Source organism: Vitis riparia, chromosome 1 (assembly GCF_004353265.1).
Source record: "Vitis riparia cultivar Riparia Gloire de Montpellier isolate 1030 chromosome 1, EGFV_Vit.rip_1.0, whole genome shotgun sequence".
In the NCBI taxonomy this organism is placed as follows: domain Eukaryota; kingdom Viridiplantae; phylum Streptophyta; class Magnoliopsida; order Vitales; family Vitaceae; genus Vitis; species Vitis riparia.
This window is the reverse complement of record NC_048431.1, coordinates 23,935,102-23,953,852: the sequence shown is the minus strand read 5'-3', so window position 1 is coordinate 23,953,852 and position 18,751 is coordinate 23,935,102. Positions and strand designations below refer to the sequence as shown.

The 18,751-nt window shown below is 39.9% G+C and overlaps 2 protein-coding genes across 2 annotated transcripts; both read right to left on the bottom strand.

Moving 5' to 3' along the window:
• Nucleotides 1-790: 790 nt before the first annotated feature.
• Nucleotides 791-3,603, bottom strand: LOC117912126 (probable BOI-related E3 ubiquitin-protein ligase 3). Its single transcript, XM_034826607.1, has 4 exons — nt 2,357-3,603; nt 2,182-2,261; nt 1,683-2,059; nt 791-1,530 (listed from the first exon to the last, which is right to left on the bottom strand). The coding sequence occupies exons 1-4, from the start codon at nt 2,395-2,397 to the stop codon at nt 985-987; spliced, it is 1,044 nt and encodes a 347-aa protein (XP_034682498.1). The 5' UTR covers nt 2,398-3,603; the 3' UTR covers nt 791-984.
• A 12,220-nt stretch (nt 3,604-15,823) lies between these two features.
• Nucleotides 15,824-18,248, bottom strand: LOC117925637 (probable xyloglucan endotransglucosylase/hydrolase protein B). Its single transcript, XM_034844704.1, has 5 exons — nt 18,162-18,248; nt 17,864-18,057; nt 17,646-17,746; nt 17,294-17,487; nt 15,824-16,483 (listed from the first exon to the last, which is right to left on the bottom strand). The coding sequence occupies exons 1-5, from the start codon at nt 18,194-18,196 to the stop codon at nt 16,084-16,086; spliced, it is 924 nt and encodes a 307-aa protein (XP_034700595.1). The 5' UTR covers nt 18,197-18,248; the 3' UTR covers nt 15,824-16,083.
• Nucleotides 18,249-18,751: the final 503 nt, after the last annotated feature.

The window sequence follows — 18,751 nt, the reverse complement described above, 5'->3', positions numbered from 1 at the left end:
TGACAGGCGCCCGTAGGGTGATGATGGCCCTACCACCACCTAGAGGCATCATGACGAGCCAAAAAGTCTTCCCATCATTAAAGAGGGAGGCATAGCTTCTAACACTATATATAAGGACTTTCACACAAGGAGGAAGGTAAGCTTAATATATCTAGAAAAAGGTCAACTGCTTAATCTCTCTAGCCATGGCTAACAAAACCATCGGAGGGTGTATCCGAACACCCCGTCCAGACATCTTTTGCAGGGACAACTGAACCAGAACTCAATCTTGGTTGAGAGCGTGCGTCCATTTGGCAGTTACGTGAATCACTGGGACGCGAGACCTCAACATTATTGATCCAAAATACAATCATAGCTAAGGTGATTATTAGTAATAACGAAGTTGCTTTATGTGCTTCACTTCATTATTGGACACCATGGTGGACTGGACCAAGTAAGATAGGAGGATCCAAAGGATGGGGCTTGGTCCAAGGGCATTGTCATTTGGGAAATATCAAAGGTGGTGAGCGTCCGAATATAAACCAGTCGTAGTATATGGGCTAGTGGGGGCTATCACAAAGTTTTGGTGTTAGTGGCGGGGACACGTAAAGGGCAGAGGGTCCAATTCCAAAGGCACTGAGGAGGAGCAAATGGGTGTGTGTCTGATGGTGGGTGGGGCCTGAATCAAATGAGCTGGGGCTGTAGGCAGTGAGCAGTGGTAATATCTACGTAGTGGGGTGGTGCATTGGATGGAAAGCGTACATGTATAAAAGAAAGAAACAGATCATCTCTCACGAGACAAGCGTGTAGCTAATAAGAGAATCAACGCAACACAAAAGAGTGTTATAAACGGATACGGCATATAACGTGGTTGAACAGTAGTGATACATGTAATTTTTGATTTGAAAGTCGAAAGCCAGGAATAGGAATAGGAATAGGAATGTGGGTGGTGGGGGCGCAACAAAGCAGAGCTCTCTCTCTCTCTCTCTCTCCATATTCAGGAGTCTAGGACATGAAGACACGTAAGGTGGCGTTCTTGACGGAGTTGCAGATGGGGCATGATTCCACCCTCATCTCACAGTCTTTGCAAACGCACAGATGACGACATGGCAGAAGAAGTACCGAGATATCTGCCCCTCCACAACATTTGCACGTCTTCCGTTGTTTCAGCTCCACGTTCACTCTTCTTACCCTTGTCTCCGCTTCTTCTGTTTCTGTGTTGCAGCACGACTCTGCGTCTTCCGCTACTCCCTCCGTCTCCCCAAAGCCTTCAATTGCTTGCTGACCCGCGTTTTGGACCAGCATCTGTTCTAGGCTCGACCTCAGGCTCGACACCCTGGCTTCACTATTCTTTGCAGCATTGAACCACATCTGGTTCTCCTCACTTATCTGCTTCACCTTCTCTTGGAGATGGACGTTTACTCTGCTCACGTTTTCCAACTCTATTTCCTTCTCCTCCAGCCTCTTCAGAGACTGCTGCTCAATAATCGACAGCAAGGATCTGCAATGTTTCTTTCGCGTCTCCTCCACTATCAATCTGAGTTTCTGGTTCTGAGACACACGAACAAAGGGCATCACAATCAATATTAATATACATATAAAAATTGAAACAAACCATCACCCCCACCAAACCTACACTCAGCACTTAAATGAAAACACAAAGTAGTGAAATTGGGAAGGAGTTTGTGATATGGAGCTGCTACCTGATGTCGGATGAATGTGTCCAAGTCTAGATTGTGGGTGCAGAGATAGGAATAGAGCTGTTGGGGGATGGAGGAGAGGGAAGATGTTCCGCTGGCAGAAGTTCCTGCGCCATCATCATGCAATCTATTGTTGGGTAGTTCAGGGAACATGTGCAAGGGCGATGCGGAAGTGGCAGCTGTTGCCGTAGGGGCTGCGGGAAGGTTAGGGGGAGAGGGCGTTGGAAGAAGCTGGTGTTGGTAATGGAGTTGGTGAGTTTTGAGGGTAGCAACCATTTGATTCTCTCTAGTCCTCTTGCGGGATCCGGACGCATTGCAAGTCAAATCGCTCTCTGGTTCACTGAATACTGTTCCGTTCAATATATGCTGCCCGGCTATGCCTATTGGGATTGGATTACCATCATCATCATCAATAGAAGAAGAAAACAACACAAGATTCAGTTACATTGCATAAATCGCAATACTAATACAGATGGTCCGGACGGTTTCCCACTAGTCATACCGTAATTCTGGTAACCGCCAAATGGAGTCCCGTTCATGTTCTGCAACTGTTGAATCTCCTCCAAGGGATTGCTCCGAATGCTGCTAATTCACAAACCCAAGAGATAAATTAAATCTGAAACGAACCCATGTGTGGAATATAATAGTAGCACATAACAGAGGCAAAGAGGGCGAACCAGAAAGTATTAGAAGAAGGATATTGAGCCTGCACGGCCATTGCTGCAATTCCAAGTTGCTGCCTAGTTTCTTGTTCTTCTTCTTTTCTTGGTGAAATGCCCGCTTCCTATCTTAATAAATGAAATCGCAGAGGGTGGCAAAAGCAGACCCAGAAACGAATCCCCAAAGTTGTCTGCTCTAGTTTTGTCTAAACATATATATATATCTCCTCTTCCTAGGGGGGCTGGCTAACAGGTAAGAGGTGGGCTTTGCTTGCTTTTCCATCGGGTATGTGTTTAATTCGATATTTTAATGGGCTAAAAAGCAGTTGAGTTTGGGGGGTTTTGTATCATAATATAATAAATAAGAGAAAAGAAAAAGGAACAGAAAAAGGCGTGGGTGGGGGAAGCGGTGATGGTGGAGCTGAGGCATTCACATCATCATCATCACCATCGCCATCACCATCTCCTCAGGATTGATATTTGATATAAATGAAAGGGAAAAGCATATGAGGGTGGGAGTCAGCAATCAGCAGTGGAATGCCCCCAACCGACAGTCAAACCCATTACAAACACGGAAAACCCATCACCCCCATATACCTCAAAAAGTAAGTGCCTTACACTATTTATTCACTCTCACCACAGAATACGCCACAGCAGTGACCCAGCCCCCTTTTTGGCTTAGCTTTAAGAAACAAGGCAAAGGGTTTTGCTTGGTTTCATAATCACCAGCCTCACTGATAGAAGCAGTCTGCCTCACTCGTGCCGGATAGAAGCAGTCATTTAGAGATCTGGCTAGCACATTTATTCCTCCCAAGTCCTTTTACTAATTTGGCTGCATGCATCATGCTTCTGACCCGTTCATACCACTCGTACAATTCAGATTTCATTTCACAATGAAGTCTGCCCTCGGCCTGCCCCTTCACCATCCATTACCCATTTCATCATCTCACCATCCGCATCACTCAATAATAAGCCACGTTGGTGGGTGTGACCGTGTGGGGGTGGATAGAGGTGATGTGGGAAACGGGAATCAGTTGGGATCCAGTCTCCCTCGGGAAATGGAATAGGGGAATACGTCATCGGCGAGGGATTAACCGGCCGGGAATCACTTGACGTGCCGTGGTATTCAAGGAACAATCAAACTTCAATAAAAGGAGAGTTGTATAACTGACGTGTTGTGGGGAGTGTGGACATTAAGGATCGGCCACCCTAATCCATTACTCGTTACTCAGCACCCAGCTCCCAGTACCCGGTACCCAGCAGGGCCAGCACCCCCTATAAGCCTTCTCGCATTAATTAGAAAGCAAAGAAAAAGAGATATGGGCATGGAACGAAGGCGACGGATGGGGGAATCCCATTCCATCCACGGTCCACCCATGAGGGATGAGAGAAAGAGCTGTGTTTTATCCGTATGTCGGAAGTTGTCTGATCTGACACTTACTGCTCACATAATATTATGGACCCAACGGCCGCTGACATCTCGCTTCCCCCTTTGTCCCTTTCACTCTCTCTCCCCCCCATTTTTTTTTCTATTACATATTTTTTTCTCCTTCTCTTCTTTTAAACATCAATTGTTATACTGATACCCAACTTTTTGTACCAAAAGATATTACCGCACGAAGACAAATACGGTGGGAGTTGTGTCGTATTATGTAGTAATGTATGATAAAATAATAAATGGAGGTTTGGTGCGTTGGTGGATAACCTTTGAAAAATGGGGTGAGCAGTCGTTAGCTGGTGCTTTTAATTGGAGGGGCCGGTGGATGGTGAGGCGTCCTCTCCCCCCTTTTCATTAGTCAATTCAGGCTGCTCTGTGACTCTGTCTTTGGGACACCTATTCACATCCCACCACTTACGCCTCCTACCCTCCTCTCCTTTTGTAACCCCCTACATGTGACTCCTCTTGCTTCTTCCCATCTATAAAATCCCAACTTTTTCACTTTTACAAATTTCTTTTGGACCATTGAAGAGGAAAGAGGGAGTATTCATCTCACTTAGTTCATGGATCATGTCAAATGTGATTTTAGAGTTTTGATTTTATTGCCTTCCATTCCTATTTTCTTCAGGTACAGTCTTAACGAAATAAAAAGAAAGAACAGTAAAAAAAAAAAAAAACCAGGGGATCTAAGACTCTGGAGATTGTTTGGTGGGATCCATAGAGTGATGGGTTGTCCAATCATTGGAAGGTCCAGTGTGGTACAAAATAATGTTGAATCAGAAATAAAATAAAGAAAGAAGATGAGGACTGAGGAGTGAAATAATCAGTCGTCACCGACAATGTTTGGCCACTAAAACACATGATGACTTGGGGCTGGTGGTAATGAGATTAAGTTAAGCAATTAGATTTATGGGAGGGAGTAGGGAGCAGCATCCCAGCCTTTATTTGACTAAGCGGGGCGTGAAGCATCTTAAAAGCCACAAACAAGTCTTTCTTTCCTTTTTAATTTTTTGGGTGGGCACAAAAGGACAACCACCCATTCCTCCCCTGGGCCACACCTTTTCAATTCATGGTACTCCCCATCAACCTTGGCCCCACTTCAACATTCCAAGATCCATGACTTGAGTTTGGGATTTTCCCGACATCAAATTATGGTTGGAATTGGATTCATCTTTTTCATTTTTTTTCTTTATCTTTACAAAAAGGAGAAAAATACCTCCGCCTATTGCTACTATTCACACCACTAACTTCTCTAAGGTCCCTGATTGATCCTTTCCCTAAGTTCGGTTAATTGGTCCCTGCCCCCACTTTTCCTTATAAAGACACATCAATCTCCCCCTCTTCATATAATGCCAAAAGGCATCCTTGGTGCTTTGCATGCGATTATGACTAATGAATGCATATATTATTCTCTTATCGCCCAATTTCCACGGGCCGAAATTCCACACCTGGACCCCCACCCAGTTACTTCATCTTTTATAGCATATTGCTTTTCTAAAGTTAAACCCCGTTATTGTCATATGAAAAACAGTGGAAAAACAATAAGTTAAGATACTTGTTTGAGGGTCCATAAGACAGTGACTGGGAGTGGGGGATGCAATGAATGAATTCTATGGTTGTGTCCAAGCCAACTTCCTCCAATTTTAGGCTCCATCCCTTTTGGATTATATTGATTATTGGCCGAATCATTGTAGTTGTGTCCTCTATAGACATTACTCTTTTAATAATATTCGAAATAAGACTGGCAATGTTCATTCATGGACACAGGGGTATAGGTTTATAGTACAGATGAAATAGTTGTCACAGTAGAAATGCAGAAGATTGAAGTGGGATGACTTGAAATGCAGTACATTTAATTTAGGGGGAAGGAACAAGTGTGATGAAGAAAGAGAAAAGAATAAATACAAGGAAGGGGAGAGAGGTGGTGGAAGAGTGGGGAAGCAGAGGTGGCTGTCTATCTCAAGAAAAATCGAAAAAGACAACAGAAGGTGGATGGGTAATTGGTAATTGGGTAATGCTAATGCTGCTGCTACTGTTTTGTCTGTTTGTTTGTGGCTCTGACACTGTGTCAGCTGCTAACCCGGGCTCCTCTGCCATTGCCTACTCAATGACTCTGCACCAACCCATGCCACCGTCCCCTACTCGCGCTCTCTCTCTCTCTCTCTCTCTCTGTCCTCTTTATTGTTTTAGCTAATCCTCTTCTCCTGCTGCTCCTCTAAAAGCCTTCAGTCACTTAATCCTTTTCTTCTGACATTTTCTTGGTAGATTTACAGTTCCTGTCTGACACCCCCATTTATATAAGAACAAAAGTGTTAAGCATTCAAAGAACTGAATGATATTTGAACCATCAAGATGCTTTGTTGTAGAAAGTGTTGATCATAAAATTCATACGGTGAAAAGTTCTAGCATTTGTTCTATCTCAAGTAGGCTCATGTCATGCCCAATTTTCTAAAGAAACGTGCGCTTAATCAAAATAAGGATTCACAAAGCCATTATTATGACTCTTGATATTCTGGTCTCCCATATGAAAAAACAAAAATCAAATTTATGATTCATTTTGAATTTTCTGAAGAAAATCCCAAACTAGGCACCGTCATTTTGAAGTGCTCCATCACTGTCCTCGTCTAAATGCTGGAAAATTAGACAAAAATTTAATGAAAAACGTGTAACAGACTACTGTTTTTACAAACAAGTCCTACAAATGAGTAGTGAAGATCCTAACCCTTTTAATCACTGAAATGCTGATAAGTTGTTAAAGTGAAACAAAGAAACATCTCGCTTGTGAATTTGTCTGAAGTAGTATGGAAGCATAACCGACACCTGCTCAACTCTACTGATAGAAATGAGGAATAGAAAAAGTTTTCCCTAAATCATAATTTCATATTTTACATTTCCATATAAAGACTACAAAATTGAAGATACAGTACAATTAGATGAATTTAGCAGATTTTTTAAAGAGCTTCCAAGGACCATAACCCGAACCTATCCAAATCCTGTGATTTTGGCTGTTGAATACCTGCCATTATCTATTTAATATGACAGATGAATGTGGGAGCATGCATTGGGCAATTAATTAAAAATAGCAGTACCAGTAGCTGATGGGAGTAGAAGCTACAAAAGACATTTGGGAGGAGGGGAAGAGAAATATTATGTTGAGGTTGAGGCCCACTCCATTATTCAGTGGCTGGCCATGTGTTTGAGATCCACTGTCCCCAACATCCATCTCAACAAATGCCCATCGCTTTCCAACATGAATGGCTACAGCCTACAGGTACCTCTCTACCTCCCCCTGCTAAAAAGATTAAAAGGTGGAAGATAGAACTACACCCATCAGGCCATGATTCAATTTGAAAATGCATGCGTGGGAAGGATGGAGAGAAACAAACATAAGCACAGGGGGAAAAACAGAAAAAAGAAAAAAAAAGGTGAAAGTGGAACACCCAGATGCTTATTGCTCAATGAAAGAGATTGTGCTTCCTTCATAATCCCCAAATTCAATCTCTAGTGGAATATGGCTTTTTCTTTAAACAAGCAAAAAGTAAAATATTATGCTTTTTCAGGTTTAAAGGAAAAGGCTAATTGAGGGAATGCTGGTGACTGGTGGCCAAAGACCCACCAATTCTATCATTACGTACCCTCTGGTCCCCTTTAAAGATCTCACAATGTAGGATGATGCTTAGTACTTGGTGTCAGAAAACCTGCTTCTCAAGCTATCATAAAAGAGGTGGGCCTTCTTCCCCCACCATTTAAACATCAAATTGGAGATATACGTACTGCTTTTATGTTACATTGTTGAAAAGTTCTCAAGTCAATTGTCAACCACTTTGTTGGTTGGATATTTGGCAATTGCCATTGCCGTTTCTATCAAGTTGTATATATGAAAAATAAATTGTGACATAGCACATGATCTAAACTTGGTGGGGCATCACATGGATAATAAATTCAATTGCAGTTGCTTCCCTATTGAACCAGAGGATGAATTCAAGACCCTGTTTCAAAGGCGAGTTCATCATATTCAAGGTAATTATCGTTTCAAAGATACACAATTTTTCCTTCTCAAAACCCCCAGAAAGGAAAGCATGATCAATGAATCACCCATATGCAGATTGTTTTCCAAACAAGTCCATGCCCTTAGGGTCATGACTAGGAAGGAGTGGCATGTGAAAAGTGGTCCAAAATTGTTCCAGCTGCATACACAAGAAAACTCGACAACCATTATGATTTTTGGCTTGGCTCACCCATGCTATTCGAGTGTGGTAGCTATAGTGTAACATCCATTTAATTTCCATGTATTCCAACCAATAGGGTGTCTAGGTTCTGAAGTATTGATTAGGGTAACCATATAGAGTCTTGATGACTTCAACAGAGAGCACTTATTGTTTGACCATCATTCATCTTATTTCAGTACTTCCCTTCCCCCCCACCCCACACCCTCATTTCTATCTGTTTAAAGGTCCTTCCTATCCTATGCTTTATCTTTGATCATTAAGCCATGAGCCACACAATAAAAGTATTTCATGGTTACTTTATGATTGGTATTGAATCAAAAGATTAAGGACTATGCATTTATTACGGATCATACCAGTGGCAGGTGTAATCATCCAATCTTGTTGTGGACTTGATTAGGGCTCTTTAATAATATAATAGCTCAGCTGGAAATAGCTCCAAACAATGCAGGACCCAGGATGTAATCATTTAAATTTTCTTTTTCAGGGCAGCTTAAATGTTCTTCGTTTTAGGATGAAGGAACAAAAACAATGGTGAATTCAGGCTGCGGATTTCCCTTTCCTCAGATTTTCATCAACCAAACCAAGAATTTGGATTGTAAATACACTTGTTGGGTTGTTAAACATAGTGATAAATTCTTCCATAGTGTGTGTTTGGAAAGGTTGGGCTTTTCACTAAATGAACCAAGTGAGATGCACCTAAGATCCTCACTAGAGTAATAGTTGGGTTTTGTGTGTTTGTTTCTTTACCATAATGCGCATACATACCAAGCATTTCCCATGTAAATAAATATTTAATTAGAGTTTTTATTTGGTTGGAATCTGGTGTGCTTTTTCAAACCCTTCACCCTAATTAAAGTTGTTGGTGAACACATTACACATATCTAGAACCCATGTGTGGAAAGTGATATACAGCATTTCCCACAATCACAATGTGGCGAAGTCTTGCATCTTTTCTTGAAATGGTTCTTTAATGGAGCAAAGCTATGCTTGTCCACTAATCTATATTGCACTAGCATCAACAGCCATAAATAAATATTTCCTAGTTTGGAGGCATTTTCTCTTATAATCTTATTGGGCTATTGGGAAATGTTCTCTTTGTCATCTTGCCCTCTCACTGAATATATGTTATTTAGTTTGGGGCCATTATATGTATTTATTAGGATATAGGGTATTGTTCTTATGGACATCTTGCCATATCATCCCAATTTTCCCTCTTATTTATCATTCTTTGCCCATGATTTCTAGCCTGTGGATTTCTTTCCCTTTTGTGACAGTAAGGAGTCTGCCTTTCTTCTTGGCATTTGAATCAGCACAGAGCCCTAAGACATACATGCTGGCTGGCATCACTCAATTTTGAATTCTGCATGTTGGCATGTCAGCCTCTTCCCACCCGGTGTTCATTTTAATAAGTAGAAAGCAGCAGCATCTGCAATTAATAATCTACACTCGTGTGATTATGCAGATGAAACCAGTATTTATACTATTATCCATAGGACTGTCAGACTTTGTAAAAAAACTAGAACTTGCAGAGAAAAATAAATAATTTGAGAGTTATGAATTGAAGGAAGGCACACACATCTATTTCACAAATGAGAATGCCTATTTATAGGCTTACAACCAAACGGAAATTGCAAAAAAAATCTCAACTACTTTCAGATTTTATTAGCACTACTTCTACTAACTGAAAACAGAAAATTATGGAGCAAGAATCTGATATGAAACAATAACAAAGACTAAGTCTAACTAAGACTTTTTCAAACTTCAGAGGAAAACTCTCATGAGTTCTAACACTCCTCCTTGAGATTTGCCTTGGACATGCCAAGCTTCAACCTTAGGAACTCCAGCCTTGATTTAGGAAGTGCCTTAGTCATTATGTCAGTAAGTTGCACATCAGTTGAGCAATAATGCAACTTGACAAGTGAATTCTTTTTAGCTTCCCTTATAGAATGAAATTTTACATTTATGTGTTTGGTCCTGCCATGTTGGACAGGATTTTGAGCAATGGCAATGGCTGACTTGTTGTCACAGTAAAGCTTTTTTGGTGAGCTTTGTTCCTGACCTAGATCAGCAAGAAATTTCCTTCACCATATTCCTTGATTTGCAGCAGCTACTAAGAAGATATACTTAGCTTCTACAGTTGATTGTGCCACTACTTCTTGTTTTCTTGAATTCCAGTAAACGACACCTGAACCGATTGTAAATACATAACCTGAAGTGCTCTTCATGTCATCAACACTTCCTGCCCAATCACTATCAGCATAGCCATCTAGCTTAACTCCTCATGTCTTTAAATACTAGATGCCAAGATTTGTTGTACCTCTAACATACTTTAGCACCCTTTTTGCAACTCCCATGTGAACATTGCTAGGGGAACTCATGAATCTTGAAAGCAAACCAGTTGGAAACATCAACTCAAGTCTGGTTGCTGTCAAGTATAGTAGGCTGCCTACCAAGCTTCTATATGTAGAGGGTTCCTTAAGTTTCTCACCATCATTCTTTGAAATTTTTTCATTTTGTGCCAGCGGAGTTGCTACTTCTTTACATGATTCTAGCTTGAATTTATTGAGAATATCAACAACATATTTTCTCAGTGAAATGAAGATACCCGAGCTGCATTAGTATATTTCCATTCCAAGGAAATAGTTCATGATGCCAAGGTCAGACATCTCAAATACATCTTGCATTCCCAATTTGAACTCAACCGACAATTGTACATTGCTTCTAGTCACTAGCATGTCATCAACACAAAGTGACACTACCAATTGCAAACCATCCTCATTTTGTTTCAAATACAAAGTAGCTTCATTTTCACTCCTCCTAAATCCAAGTTGGATTAGGTGAGAGTCAATTCTGCTATACCAAGCCTTTGGTGCTTGCTTCAAACCATAGAGAGCCTTTTGCAGCTTGTACACTTTGTGTTCATGCCCAGTAACCTCAAAGTCTTCTGGTTGTTGAACATAAATTTCTTCAAGAAGTATACCATTTAGAAATGCTAACTTGACATCTAAATGGTACACTTTCCATCCCATTTGACTAGCAAGTGCAAGTAACAGCCTTATAGTGTCATGTCTGGCTACTGGTGCAAATGTATTACCACATCTCATACACATTAGATAATAACCTTACCTTAAGCACTGGTGTGTCTGAAGTTGCTTCAACATCAAGTGGATCTTCTGCTGGTTCAAGAATAGATGGAGTGGTTTGATCACATTTATGGACTTTCTTCAAGTCCCAATTCCAGTAAGAATTTTCATCAAAGTGCACATCTCTACTTATCACAATTTTCATTCTACTCAAGCTATAAATTTTGTAACCTTTTGATTCTATTGCATACCCAGCAAAAACACCCTTCTCAGCTCTTTCATCAAGCTTACCTTTCTTGATAGATGGCACATGAAGGTAACACAATGAACCAAACACTTTCAGTGCTTGACAGATGGTTTTTCACCAGACCATGCCTCTATTGGTGTTTTTCTCTGAACAGACTTAGTCGGTAGTCTGTTAAGCAAATATACTGAGGTGCTAACTACTTCAACCCATAGAAGCTTTGGTAGCTTCTTCTCAAATAGCATGCACCTCGCCATCTCCATTACCGTTCTGTTCTTCCTCTCAAAGACTCCATTCTGCTACGGTGAGTATGGAGTTGTCAGTTGGTGTACAATTCCATCTTCTTAACAAAAAACATTGAACTCTTTTGAGGTATATTCACCTCTATTATCAGTTCTGAGCACCTTAACCTTATGGCCACTTTGAGTTTCAACCATTTTCTTGAAGCTTTTGAACACAGAGAGCACTTGTGATTTGGTTTTTAGAAAATAAACCCAAGTCATTCTATTGAAATCATCAATAAATAGTGCAAAATAAACATTGTTGCTCAATGAGGCTATGCTCATTGGTCCACAAATATCTAAATGAACTAATTCCATCTTGTGAGTAGCTCTCTTGGACATATTTTGAGGGAATGATTTGCGATGCTGCTTCCCTAGCTCACAACTTTCACAAGTTTGAGCATTAACTGTGATTTCAGGTATGTCTTCAACCACACCAACTTCTTGCATGAACTTCAATGACTTCAAGTTGAAATGAACATATCTTTTGTGCCAAACAACACTCTCATCAATCTTAGCGCTAAAGACATGACCTTCAACTATATCAAGCTTCAAATAAAAGCTATTTCCATTCATTTTAATTTTTGCTATCTTTGTTCCATGTACATCAGTGATAAAACAAAAAAAATCTTTAAAAGAGACTGTATATCCATTTCTTAACATTTGTGTAACACTAAGAAGATTTTGATCTAGTTCTGGAATGTAAAGAACATTAGTGACAATTTTTGTACCTCTCTTGGTGCTGATAGCAATTGTCCATTTTCCTTTGGCCTACACAACTTCATCATTTCCTAACTTGACCTTTGGTTGAATTGATCTGTCAATGGAGGTAAAAATTGATAGATGTTTGGTCATGTGACTGGTGCAGCCACTGTTAATGAGCCAAGTATTCAGTTCATGAGAACTGAGTGCTTGTGATGCCATAAATAAATGCTCATCATCTTTTTTGTCTTCTTCAATCACATTTGCATGTTGTTGTGTTTGCTGCTGAGATTGTTTTTTCTTGGCTCTGCAATACTTCTCACTGTGGCCAAGTTTATTACATAAATTACAATTAAAAAGAGGTTTACCTTTGTACCAACAATCTTTCTCAACATGGTTGGTTCTGCTGCAATGAGAGCAAGACGAAAAGTTTCCTTTTCTTGAAGATCCTTTAGCTTTCCCTTTGTTGTTCTTGAAGAACTTCTTTCCTTGCAGGTTTCTAGAACTCCTTCCTTTATGATTTGCTTGAAAAGCACCTTCAGTAGCTTCATCACCTCTCATTAAGACCCTTTGCTCCTGTGCATGAAGCTTGCTGGTTAACTCTGTAATTGTGAGACTTTGCAAGTCACAAGACTCTTCAATTACAAAGATCTTGGCTTCAAACTTTTGAGGCACTGAAACCATGATCTTTTCTACCACCTTTTGATCTGTAAATGCCTCACCAAGAAGCTTCATTTGGTTTACAACATCCATTAACCTGCTAGAATAGTCTTTCATAGATTCGTTGTCTTTCATCTTCATCAATTCAAACTCTCTCTTCAATGTGAGGAGCCTGACAGTTTTGACTCTATCACTGCCCTCAAATTCACCTTAGAGCTTGTCCCATACCTATTTAGGTATTTCAAAGTCCATGATTTTGGTGAAGATGTGGTCTGCAAGTCCTGAATGTAGGCAGGTGATGGCTTTGTCTCTCTTGAGTTTTTCCTCCTCATATGCTTTCATCTGAGCAACTATAGGATTTGCTCCCAATGGTGGTGGATCAACTTCAGACATCACAACATTCCACAAACCTTGAGACCTTAAGTAAAACCTCATCTTGACAACCCAAATGTGATAGTATTCACCATTAAACACTGGAATAACAGAGAAAGTACTGTTGGAAGTAGACATGTTTGCACCACAACTGCCTGAAAAAATAAATCACTCAACCTTAATGTGTTTAGCACTCAAAACACTTAAAGAAACTTTGCCTCACAACCCGTACGAACAGGGCTTTGATACCATTGTCAGAATTTGTAAAAAAAAAAAAAACTAGAACTTGCAGATAAAAATAAATAATTTGAGAGTTAAGAATTGAAGAAAGGCACACACATCTATTTCACAAATGAGAATGCCTATTTATAGGCTTACAACCAAACGGAAATTGTAAAAAAATCTCAGCTACTTTCAAATTTTATTGGCATTACTTCTACTAACTGAAAACAGAAAATTATGGAGCAAGAATTTGATATGAAACAATAACAAAGACTAAGTCTAACTAAGACTTTTTCAAACTTTAGAGGCAAACTCTCATGAGTTCTAACAAGGACCTCATTGGATTTTCACTGCAGTTGTTTACTAGAATTCCCTTTCTGGAATGAGTCAGCTTTTGATTTGGCTGGGTTGGGTGTATTCAGCTTAGAAAGGACTACAACATCCAAACATGACTATCTCCCTGTGGCTAAGCTCAAAGTCAGCAGTAGAATATGGAGAAAGCTAGGAGTGTGGCATCAACTATAGCCCTCCCTTTGACTTGGCTTATGGTCTAAGAAACTGGTGTTTTCAACAAATTATAGAGATGCATATACAATGGAATTGTTTTGAGTAATCAAGGCGTAATGTTTTAGATGTGTGATTGATAGTTAAGGCAGACCCTACCACCTTCTAGGCACATTAAAATCAAACCATCGTTTTCACTCTCCAACTACTCGGTGATATTACATGCTTGATTTTGAACATGAATTTGAAAATCCACACATCTGGCTGTAATCAGATCAAGGAGTGGGTGATAAAAATATAATGTTGTAGTTTGCATATGATTGTTAAAAGTCAAGAGTAGAGCACCCTCTGTCATAGATTAAACTCAAATTGTAGTTTTATTTTCCAACAATCAACTTGAGATTACATGTTTTATTTCAAGGTTAAAATTTTGAGACACCCCACTCTCTCTCTCTCTCTCTCTCTCGTTCACCTAGGCAATTATCCACATGCAGCATGGATGTGGACACTGTTTGAGGCAACATGGGCCTCCTAATGTCTCTTTGGTTATGGAGTCATGGACCACATCCTAGGATTGCTATTAGGGTTTTAGTGGACTAGGTTGAGCCCAAATTCAGCCCGGTGATATAGCAAGTTTAGTTGAACAGCATTCAATATAGAAAATAGAAATTGTCTATAATAGGGATTCGGAGAAATCCTAATGGGTTAAAAGCAATATCCAGCATCTCAACTTTGATTTATCCATGGAAGGCTCGAGTTTTATGCCAACTTGATACTTTAACTTCTTAACCACGTCATGCCTTACAGGTATGATTGAGGTTTTATGAATGTGAGCCATGTTTCATTGCTGTGCCAACTCATGTTTGATGTGGGTCTTCACTAATAACAAGTGATTTGAAACACCGAAGAAAATTAAGGAAAAAATTATAGGTTATATTTGATTTCTAGAAATGTGAGAAAAAACACGAGATAAAGAAAGGAAAAAATAAAAGAAAATAAAAATTATATTTAAAATTAATAAATTATTTTTATGTATTGTTTTTAATTCAGTTTTAATTTTTTTATATAAAGATTAAATATATTTTAAAAATATATAAATTTTTTACTAATTTTAACACATTAAAAAAAAAAACATTTCGAGAACTAAACATAACCATGTTGAAACTGGGAAAATTTATTAATAAAATGAGGGAGTTGATCCCTTGGCGAGGCCTAAAGACATTGTGGGGTACTGGGGTGGTGGCTATCCACATTTCTTGAGGATTACAGGAATCTCATAAGATCTTGAAAGGTTACAAAAGAGAAAAAATCTAAATACAGTTTATTGAAAGTTTAAATATGTAGCAGGTGAGTTGACAATACTGCTCTCGAAACAACCAACTCTGTTCCACCATGCCACGGATCATGGGTTCGTAATTATGATGTGACCCTCCTTTATTTCTTCCGCAAATCTCGCACATGATTGGATCCAATCAATCTAATTAAGTAATTATACATTGTAATTGTACTGATTCCAATACAGAGCATGTGAGCACTGCTGACTGGCACTGAGAAATGTTAATTTTTCAAGTGAAACGATGTTTGAAGGAGAGTGTGACTAGGTGGCCTTAACAAGGCGTTGCTAGATTAGATGCGGTGTGAGATGGGTGACAATGATCCGATTCAAAAAAAAAAACGAAGACAAGAGAGGATCATCTAACAGTTGAATTTGGCTCACAACCCCAAAAAGTGAGGCATAAAAAATTGAAACTTTCCCGGCAAACAGCAACCTTTATCATATATTGAAAAGCAAAAGAATGACTATAACTTAGCGGTGGAAAAACACGAATAACAGTCACATGGGCATGCATATAGAGGACATACATTGAATTTTAAAAATTACAGCAATCAAATACATGGTAGAGATGAAGATGAGAGGCAAATCCCAAAGAACTATGAATGGAACATAGCAATACGCGAGAGAGATAATAGTAGTAGCAGTGGTATTAGTATTAGTATTAGTAGAAGGGTCTAAACGTCTCTGTCTCTCTTGCATTCAGGTGGCATGGTGGGGTATCTAACTCGGTCAGTGCAGTAGTTGTAGATGGTGTATTTCTGGCGGACCCAGGCGAGTCTCCTGTACTGAAGGGAGTCGAGATCTTGAAATTCCCTTTGGTCCCACCATCTCTTGCCCTGGGTCGCACAAAATTTGGCTTCCACTGAGGCCTCACACCCATCCACGTGGAAACTCTTGTACGAAGCCACAAATGGAGCCTTGGACCAGTCGGTCTTCTCCAGCCCACCCCTTGTGGCCCAGTCATCCGCATTCCACAGGCTTGAGTATATCTTCATGGGTTGGTCGAATGGAAACTTAACTCCCAAATCTTTGCTGTTCTTGAACACTCTTATTGGGACATCGTCCACCAAGAATCTGATTTTCAACACACATCAGACCCCACACGCATACGCCAAATTTAATATTTACAAAACAACAAAACCGCATCATATAAAATATAAAGTGAACTCTGCAATAATTTTAGTTTGAATTTTTTTGTCCAGAAGTTGAATACGAAAGCAAAAAAAGCAGGGGGACAGCTCAAAAGCTTATTTCAATAAACAATAGCTGATTGATTTACTCGATTTTCATTTTCCTACTTATTTAGGTTTCATGCTGGAGACAACCAGCATGGCCAATAGTCTGAAAAAGTAAAGAGAAGCAGAGGTTCTCTCAAAATGGCTGGTCCCGGCCCAAAAGGGATTGTGTTAGAAGCACAGTTATTGAACATACCCAGGTGGAGACTTGAGAGACAGATTCACGGGATTGTGTTTGCCTAAAAGATTTTGGATGTTGAAAGAACGTGGATGTAAAGACGAAGGACCCCAAAAAGTAGTTTTGATGAGAGCTCCAACATCAATTCACCAACCCACTTCTTTTGTCCAAGATTCTAATGATGAAAAGCATTGAGAACATTTTACTGTTGTGGGAAATAAGAGGGAAAACATTTTTGAGGAAGAAACCAGCTTGGGTTTTGTTTCTAGTGTTTGCTAATCCTGGACGGGAACAAATTTAGCAACCCACTATTTATACTGATGCTAAATCATTTTTATTACCTTAAATATTTTGATACTCGAATGTAGTTTCCTTCTCTTAAAGATCTAGATAACTGATGGAAGGGGTCTGATTGGGCTGTGTCTGAAATTAATGAGTTCCAACGAAGAAAAAGAGGGAAAAGGAACATACATTATCAGAAACGTATTCCATAGAACTGAGTATGAGTGAAAAGCTTTGGTTGGGTCAAACCAAAGATAGATTCTCTGCTCTCTGTCTCCTTTTCCTCCCGTGAAGACATTTGTCTGTAAAATGTAGGGTTGGCCGGACCTGTTCCCCAAGAACTCAAAGTCTATTTCATCATGCTCTGAGTTTTGAGAAGACAGCTGCAAATATATACAAAAGAAGAAAAACCAAATGAATGAATGATTAAAGAGGACAGATATTCCATTAGAGGAAAAGGACGGAGAAGAAAGCAAATGACTGATAAAATAAGCTGCAGATCATGATATATATGGGTGACAATGTGATGCGAATCACTCACATAGAAAGCAGTTACAGTTCCCGCAGAATCCCCTGGAACCATCTTTATTTGCATACTGAAGTGGCCGAACAAGTAAGACCCCTTGGATTGGAAGCCAGTACCTTCCCAAAATCAAACCCCAAATATCAATATCCAAAAGGGAAAAAAAATCTATGCTTATGATGAAAAAACAAAACATGATACTACTACATGTGCTGGCATTTGAATGTGGTTCTAACCTGTGTATTTGTCAAGGACGAGCTGAATCTCAGAGCCTCCATTGTAGGACTTGATGTGGTCAAAAGCCCATGTAGGCACATAGTTTCTACCGAATGGCACATCGATAGGCTTCCTTGGAGCAGCACCCCTTGCTCCAGAGACCATAAACAGTAAACCCAGAGAGAGAAGCCACAGGCAAGAAGCCATTTTTGTTCTGCAACCACCAAAAAGAGCACGTATGACTATGAGAAGCCTTCAACAAGAATAATAATAGAAGGGGGGACAAATTTGTAAGCCTTCTAATCTCAAGTTCGTTACCCGAGAGGGAGAGACTGAGGAAGTGTAGTAAGCATGTGGAGAAATGGATGAGCAGCAGGCCCTTTTGTAGTGTCTCTGATTTATCTTCCATATATTATTGAATACCTCGTGCTAAGGTTTTTAACCCATGGATAAAGTAATAATCCACACATTATTATAATAAATAATAATAGTATGCATACAGCCACATCTATGACGGTGGGAGAGCGGCTTCAATAATTTTCTTTGGCGCGTTGGAGATTGGAGGGATTTGAGGAAAGGGATTTCAACATTGGCATTCAAGTGGAACATCTTTCGGTCTCACAGCCAGAGAGATATGGGGTGCGTCAGTCACGCATTGGCCCATTTCACACCCTGCACCTGCATCTCTTTACCAATGAACATGGGCCAGTATGTTTTTTGGGCTGAGTCCCGGGCTCCTCTTTCCAACAACTGTTCCTGTGGCTTTTGTTTTTTTATCAAATGCCACTGCACTTGGTATTTGGGTAAATGGGTAATGCACACAGCTCATAGCTTTAATGGGTAGGAGGATCAGAGGATGGTTCCTGCAAGCTATCAAGCCTGAACTCACCAGAGACTTCTGGACCAGC

Bases quoted from the DNA above. Each gene is read 5' to 3' on its own strand.
- LOC117925637 (XM_034844704.1), bottom strand. From the start codon at position 18,196: ATGCTTACTACACTTCCTCAGTCTCTCCCTCTCGG. The intron at 18,058-18,161 runs GTAACGAACTTG...TGGTGGTTGCAG, and splicing joins CCTCAGTCTCTCCCTCTCGG to AACAAAAATGGCTTCTTGCC. The intron at 17,488-17,645 runs GTGAGTGATTCG...ATATATTTGCAG, and splicing joins GAACTGTAACTGCTTTCTAT to CTGTCTTCTCAAAACTCAGA.
- LOC117912126 (XM_034826607.1), bottom strand. From the start codon at position 2,397: ATGGCCGTGCAGGCTCAATATCCTTCTTCTAATACTTTCTG. The intron at 2,060-2,181 runs GTATGACTAGTG...CAATCCCAATAG, and splicing joins TGGCGGTTACCAGAATTACG to GCATAGCCGGGCAGCATATA. The intron at 1,531-1,682 runs GTAGCAGCTCCA...CGTGTGTCTCAG, and splicing joins ACACATTCATCCGACATCAG to AACCAGAAACTCAGATTGAT.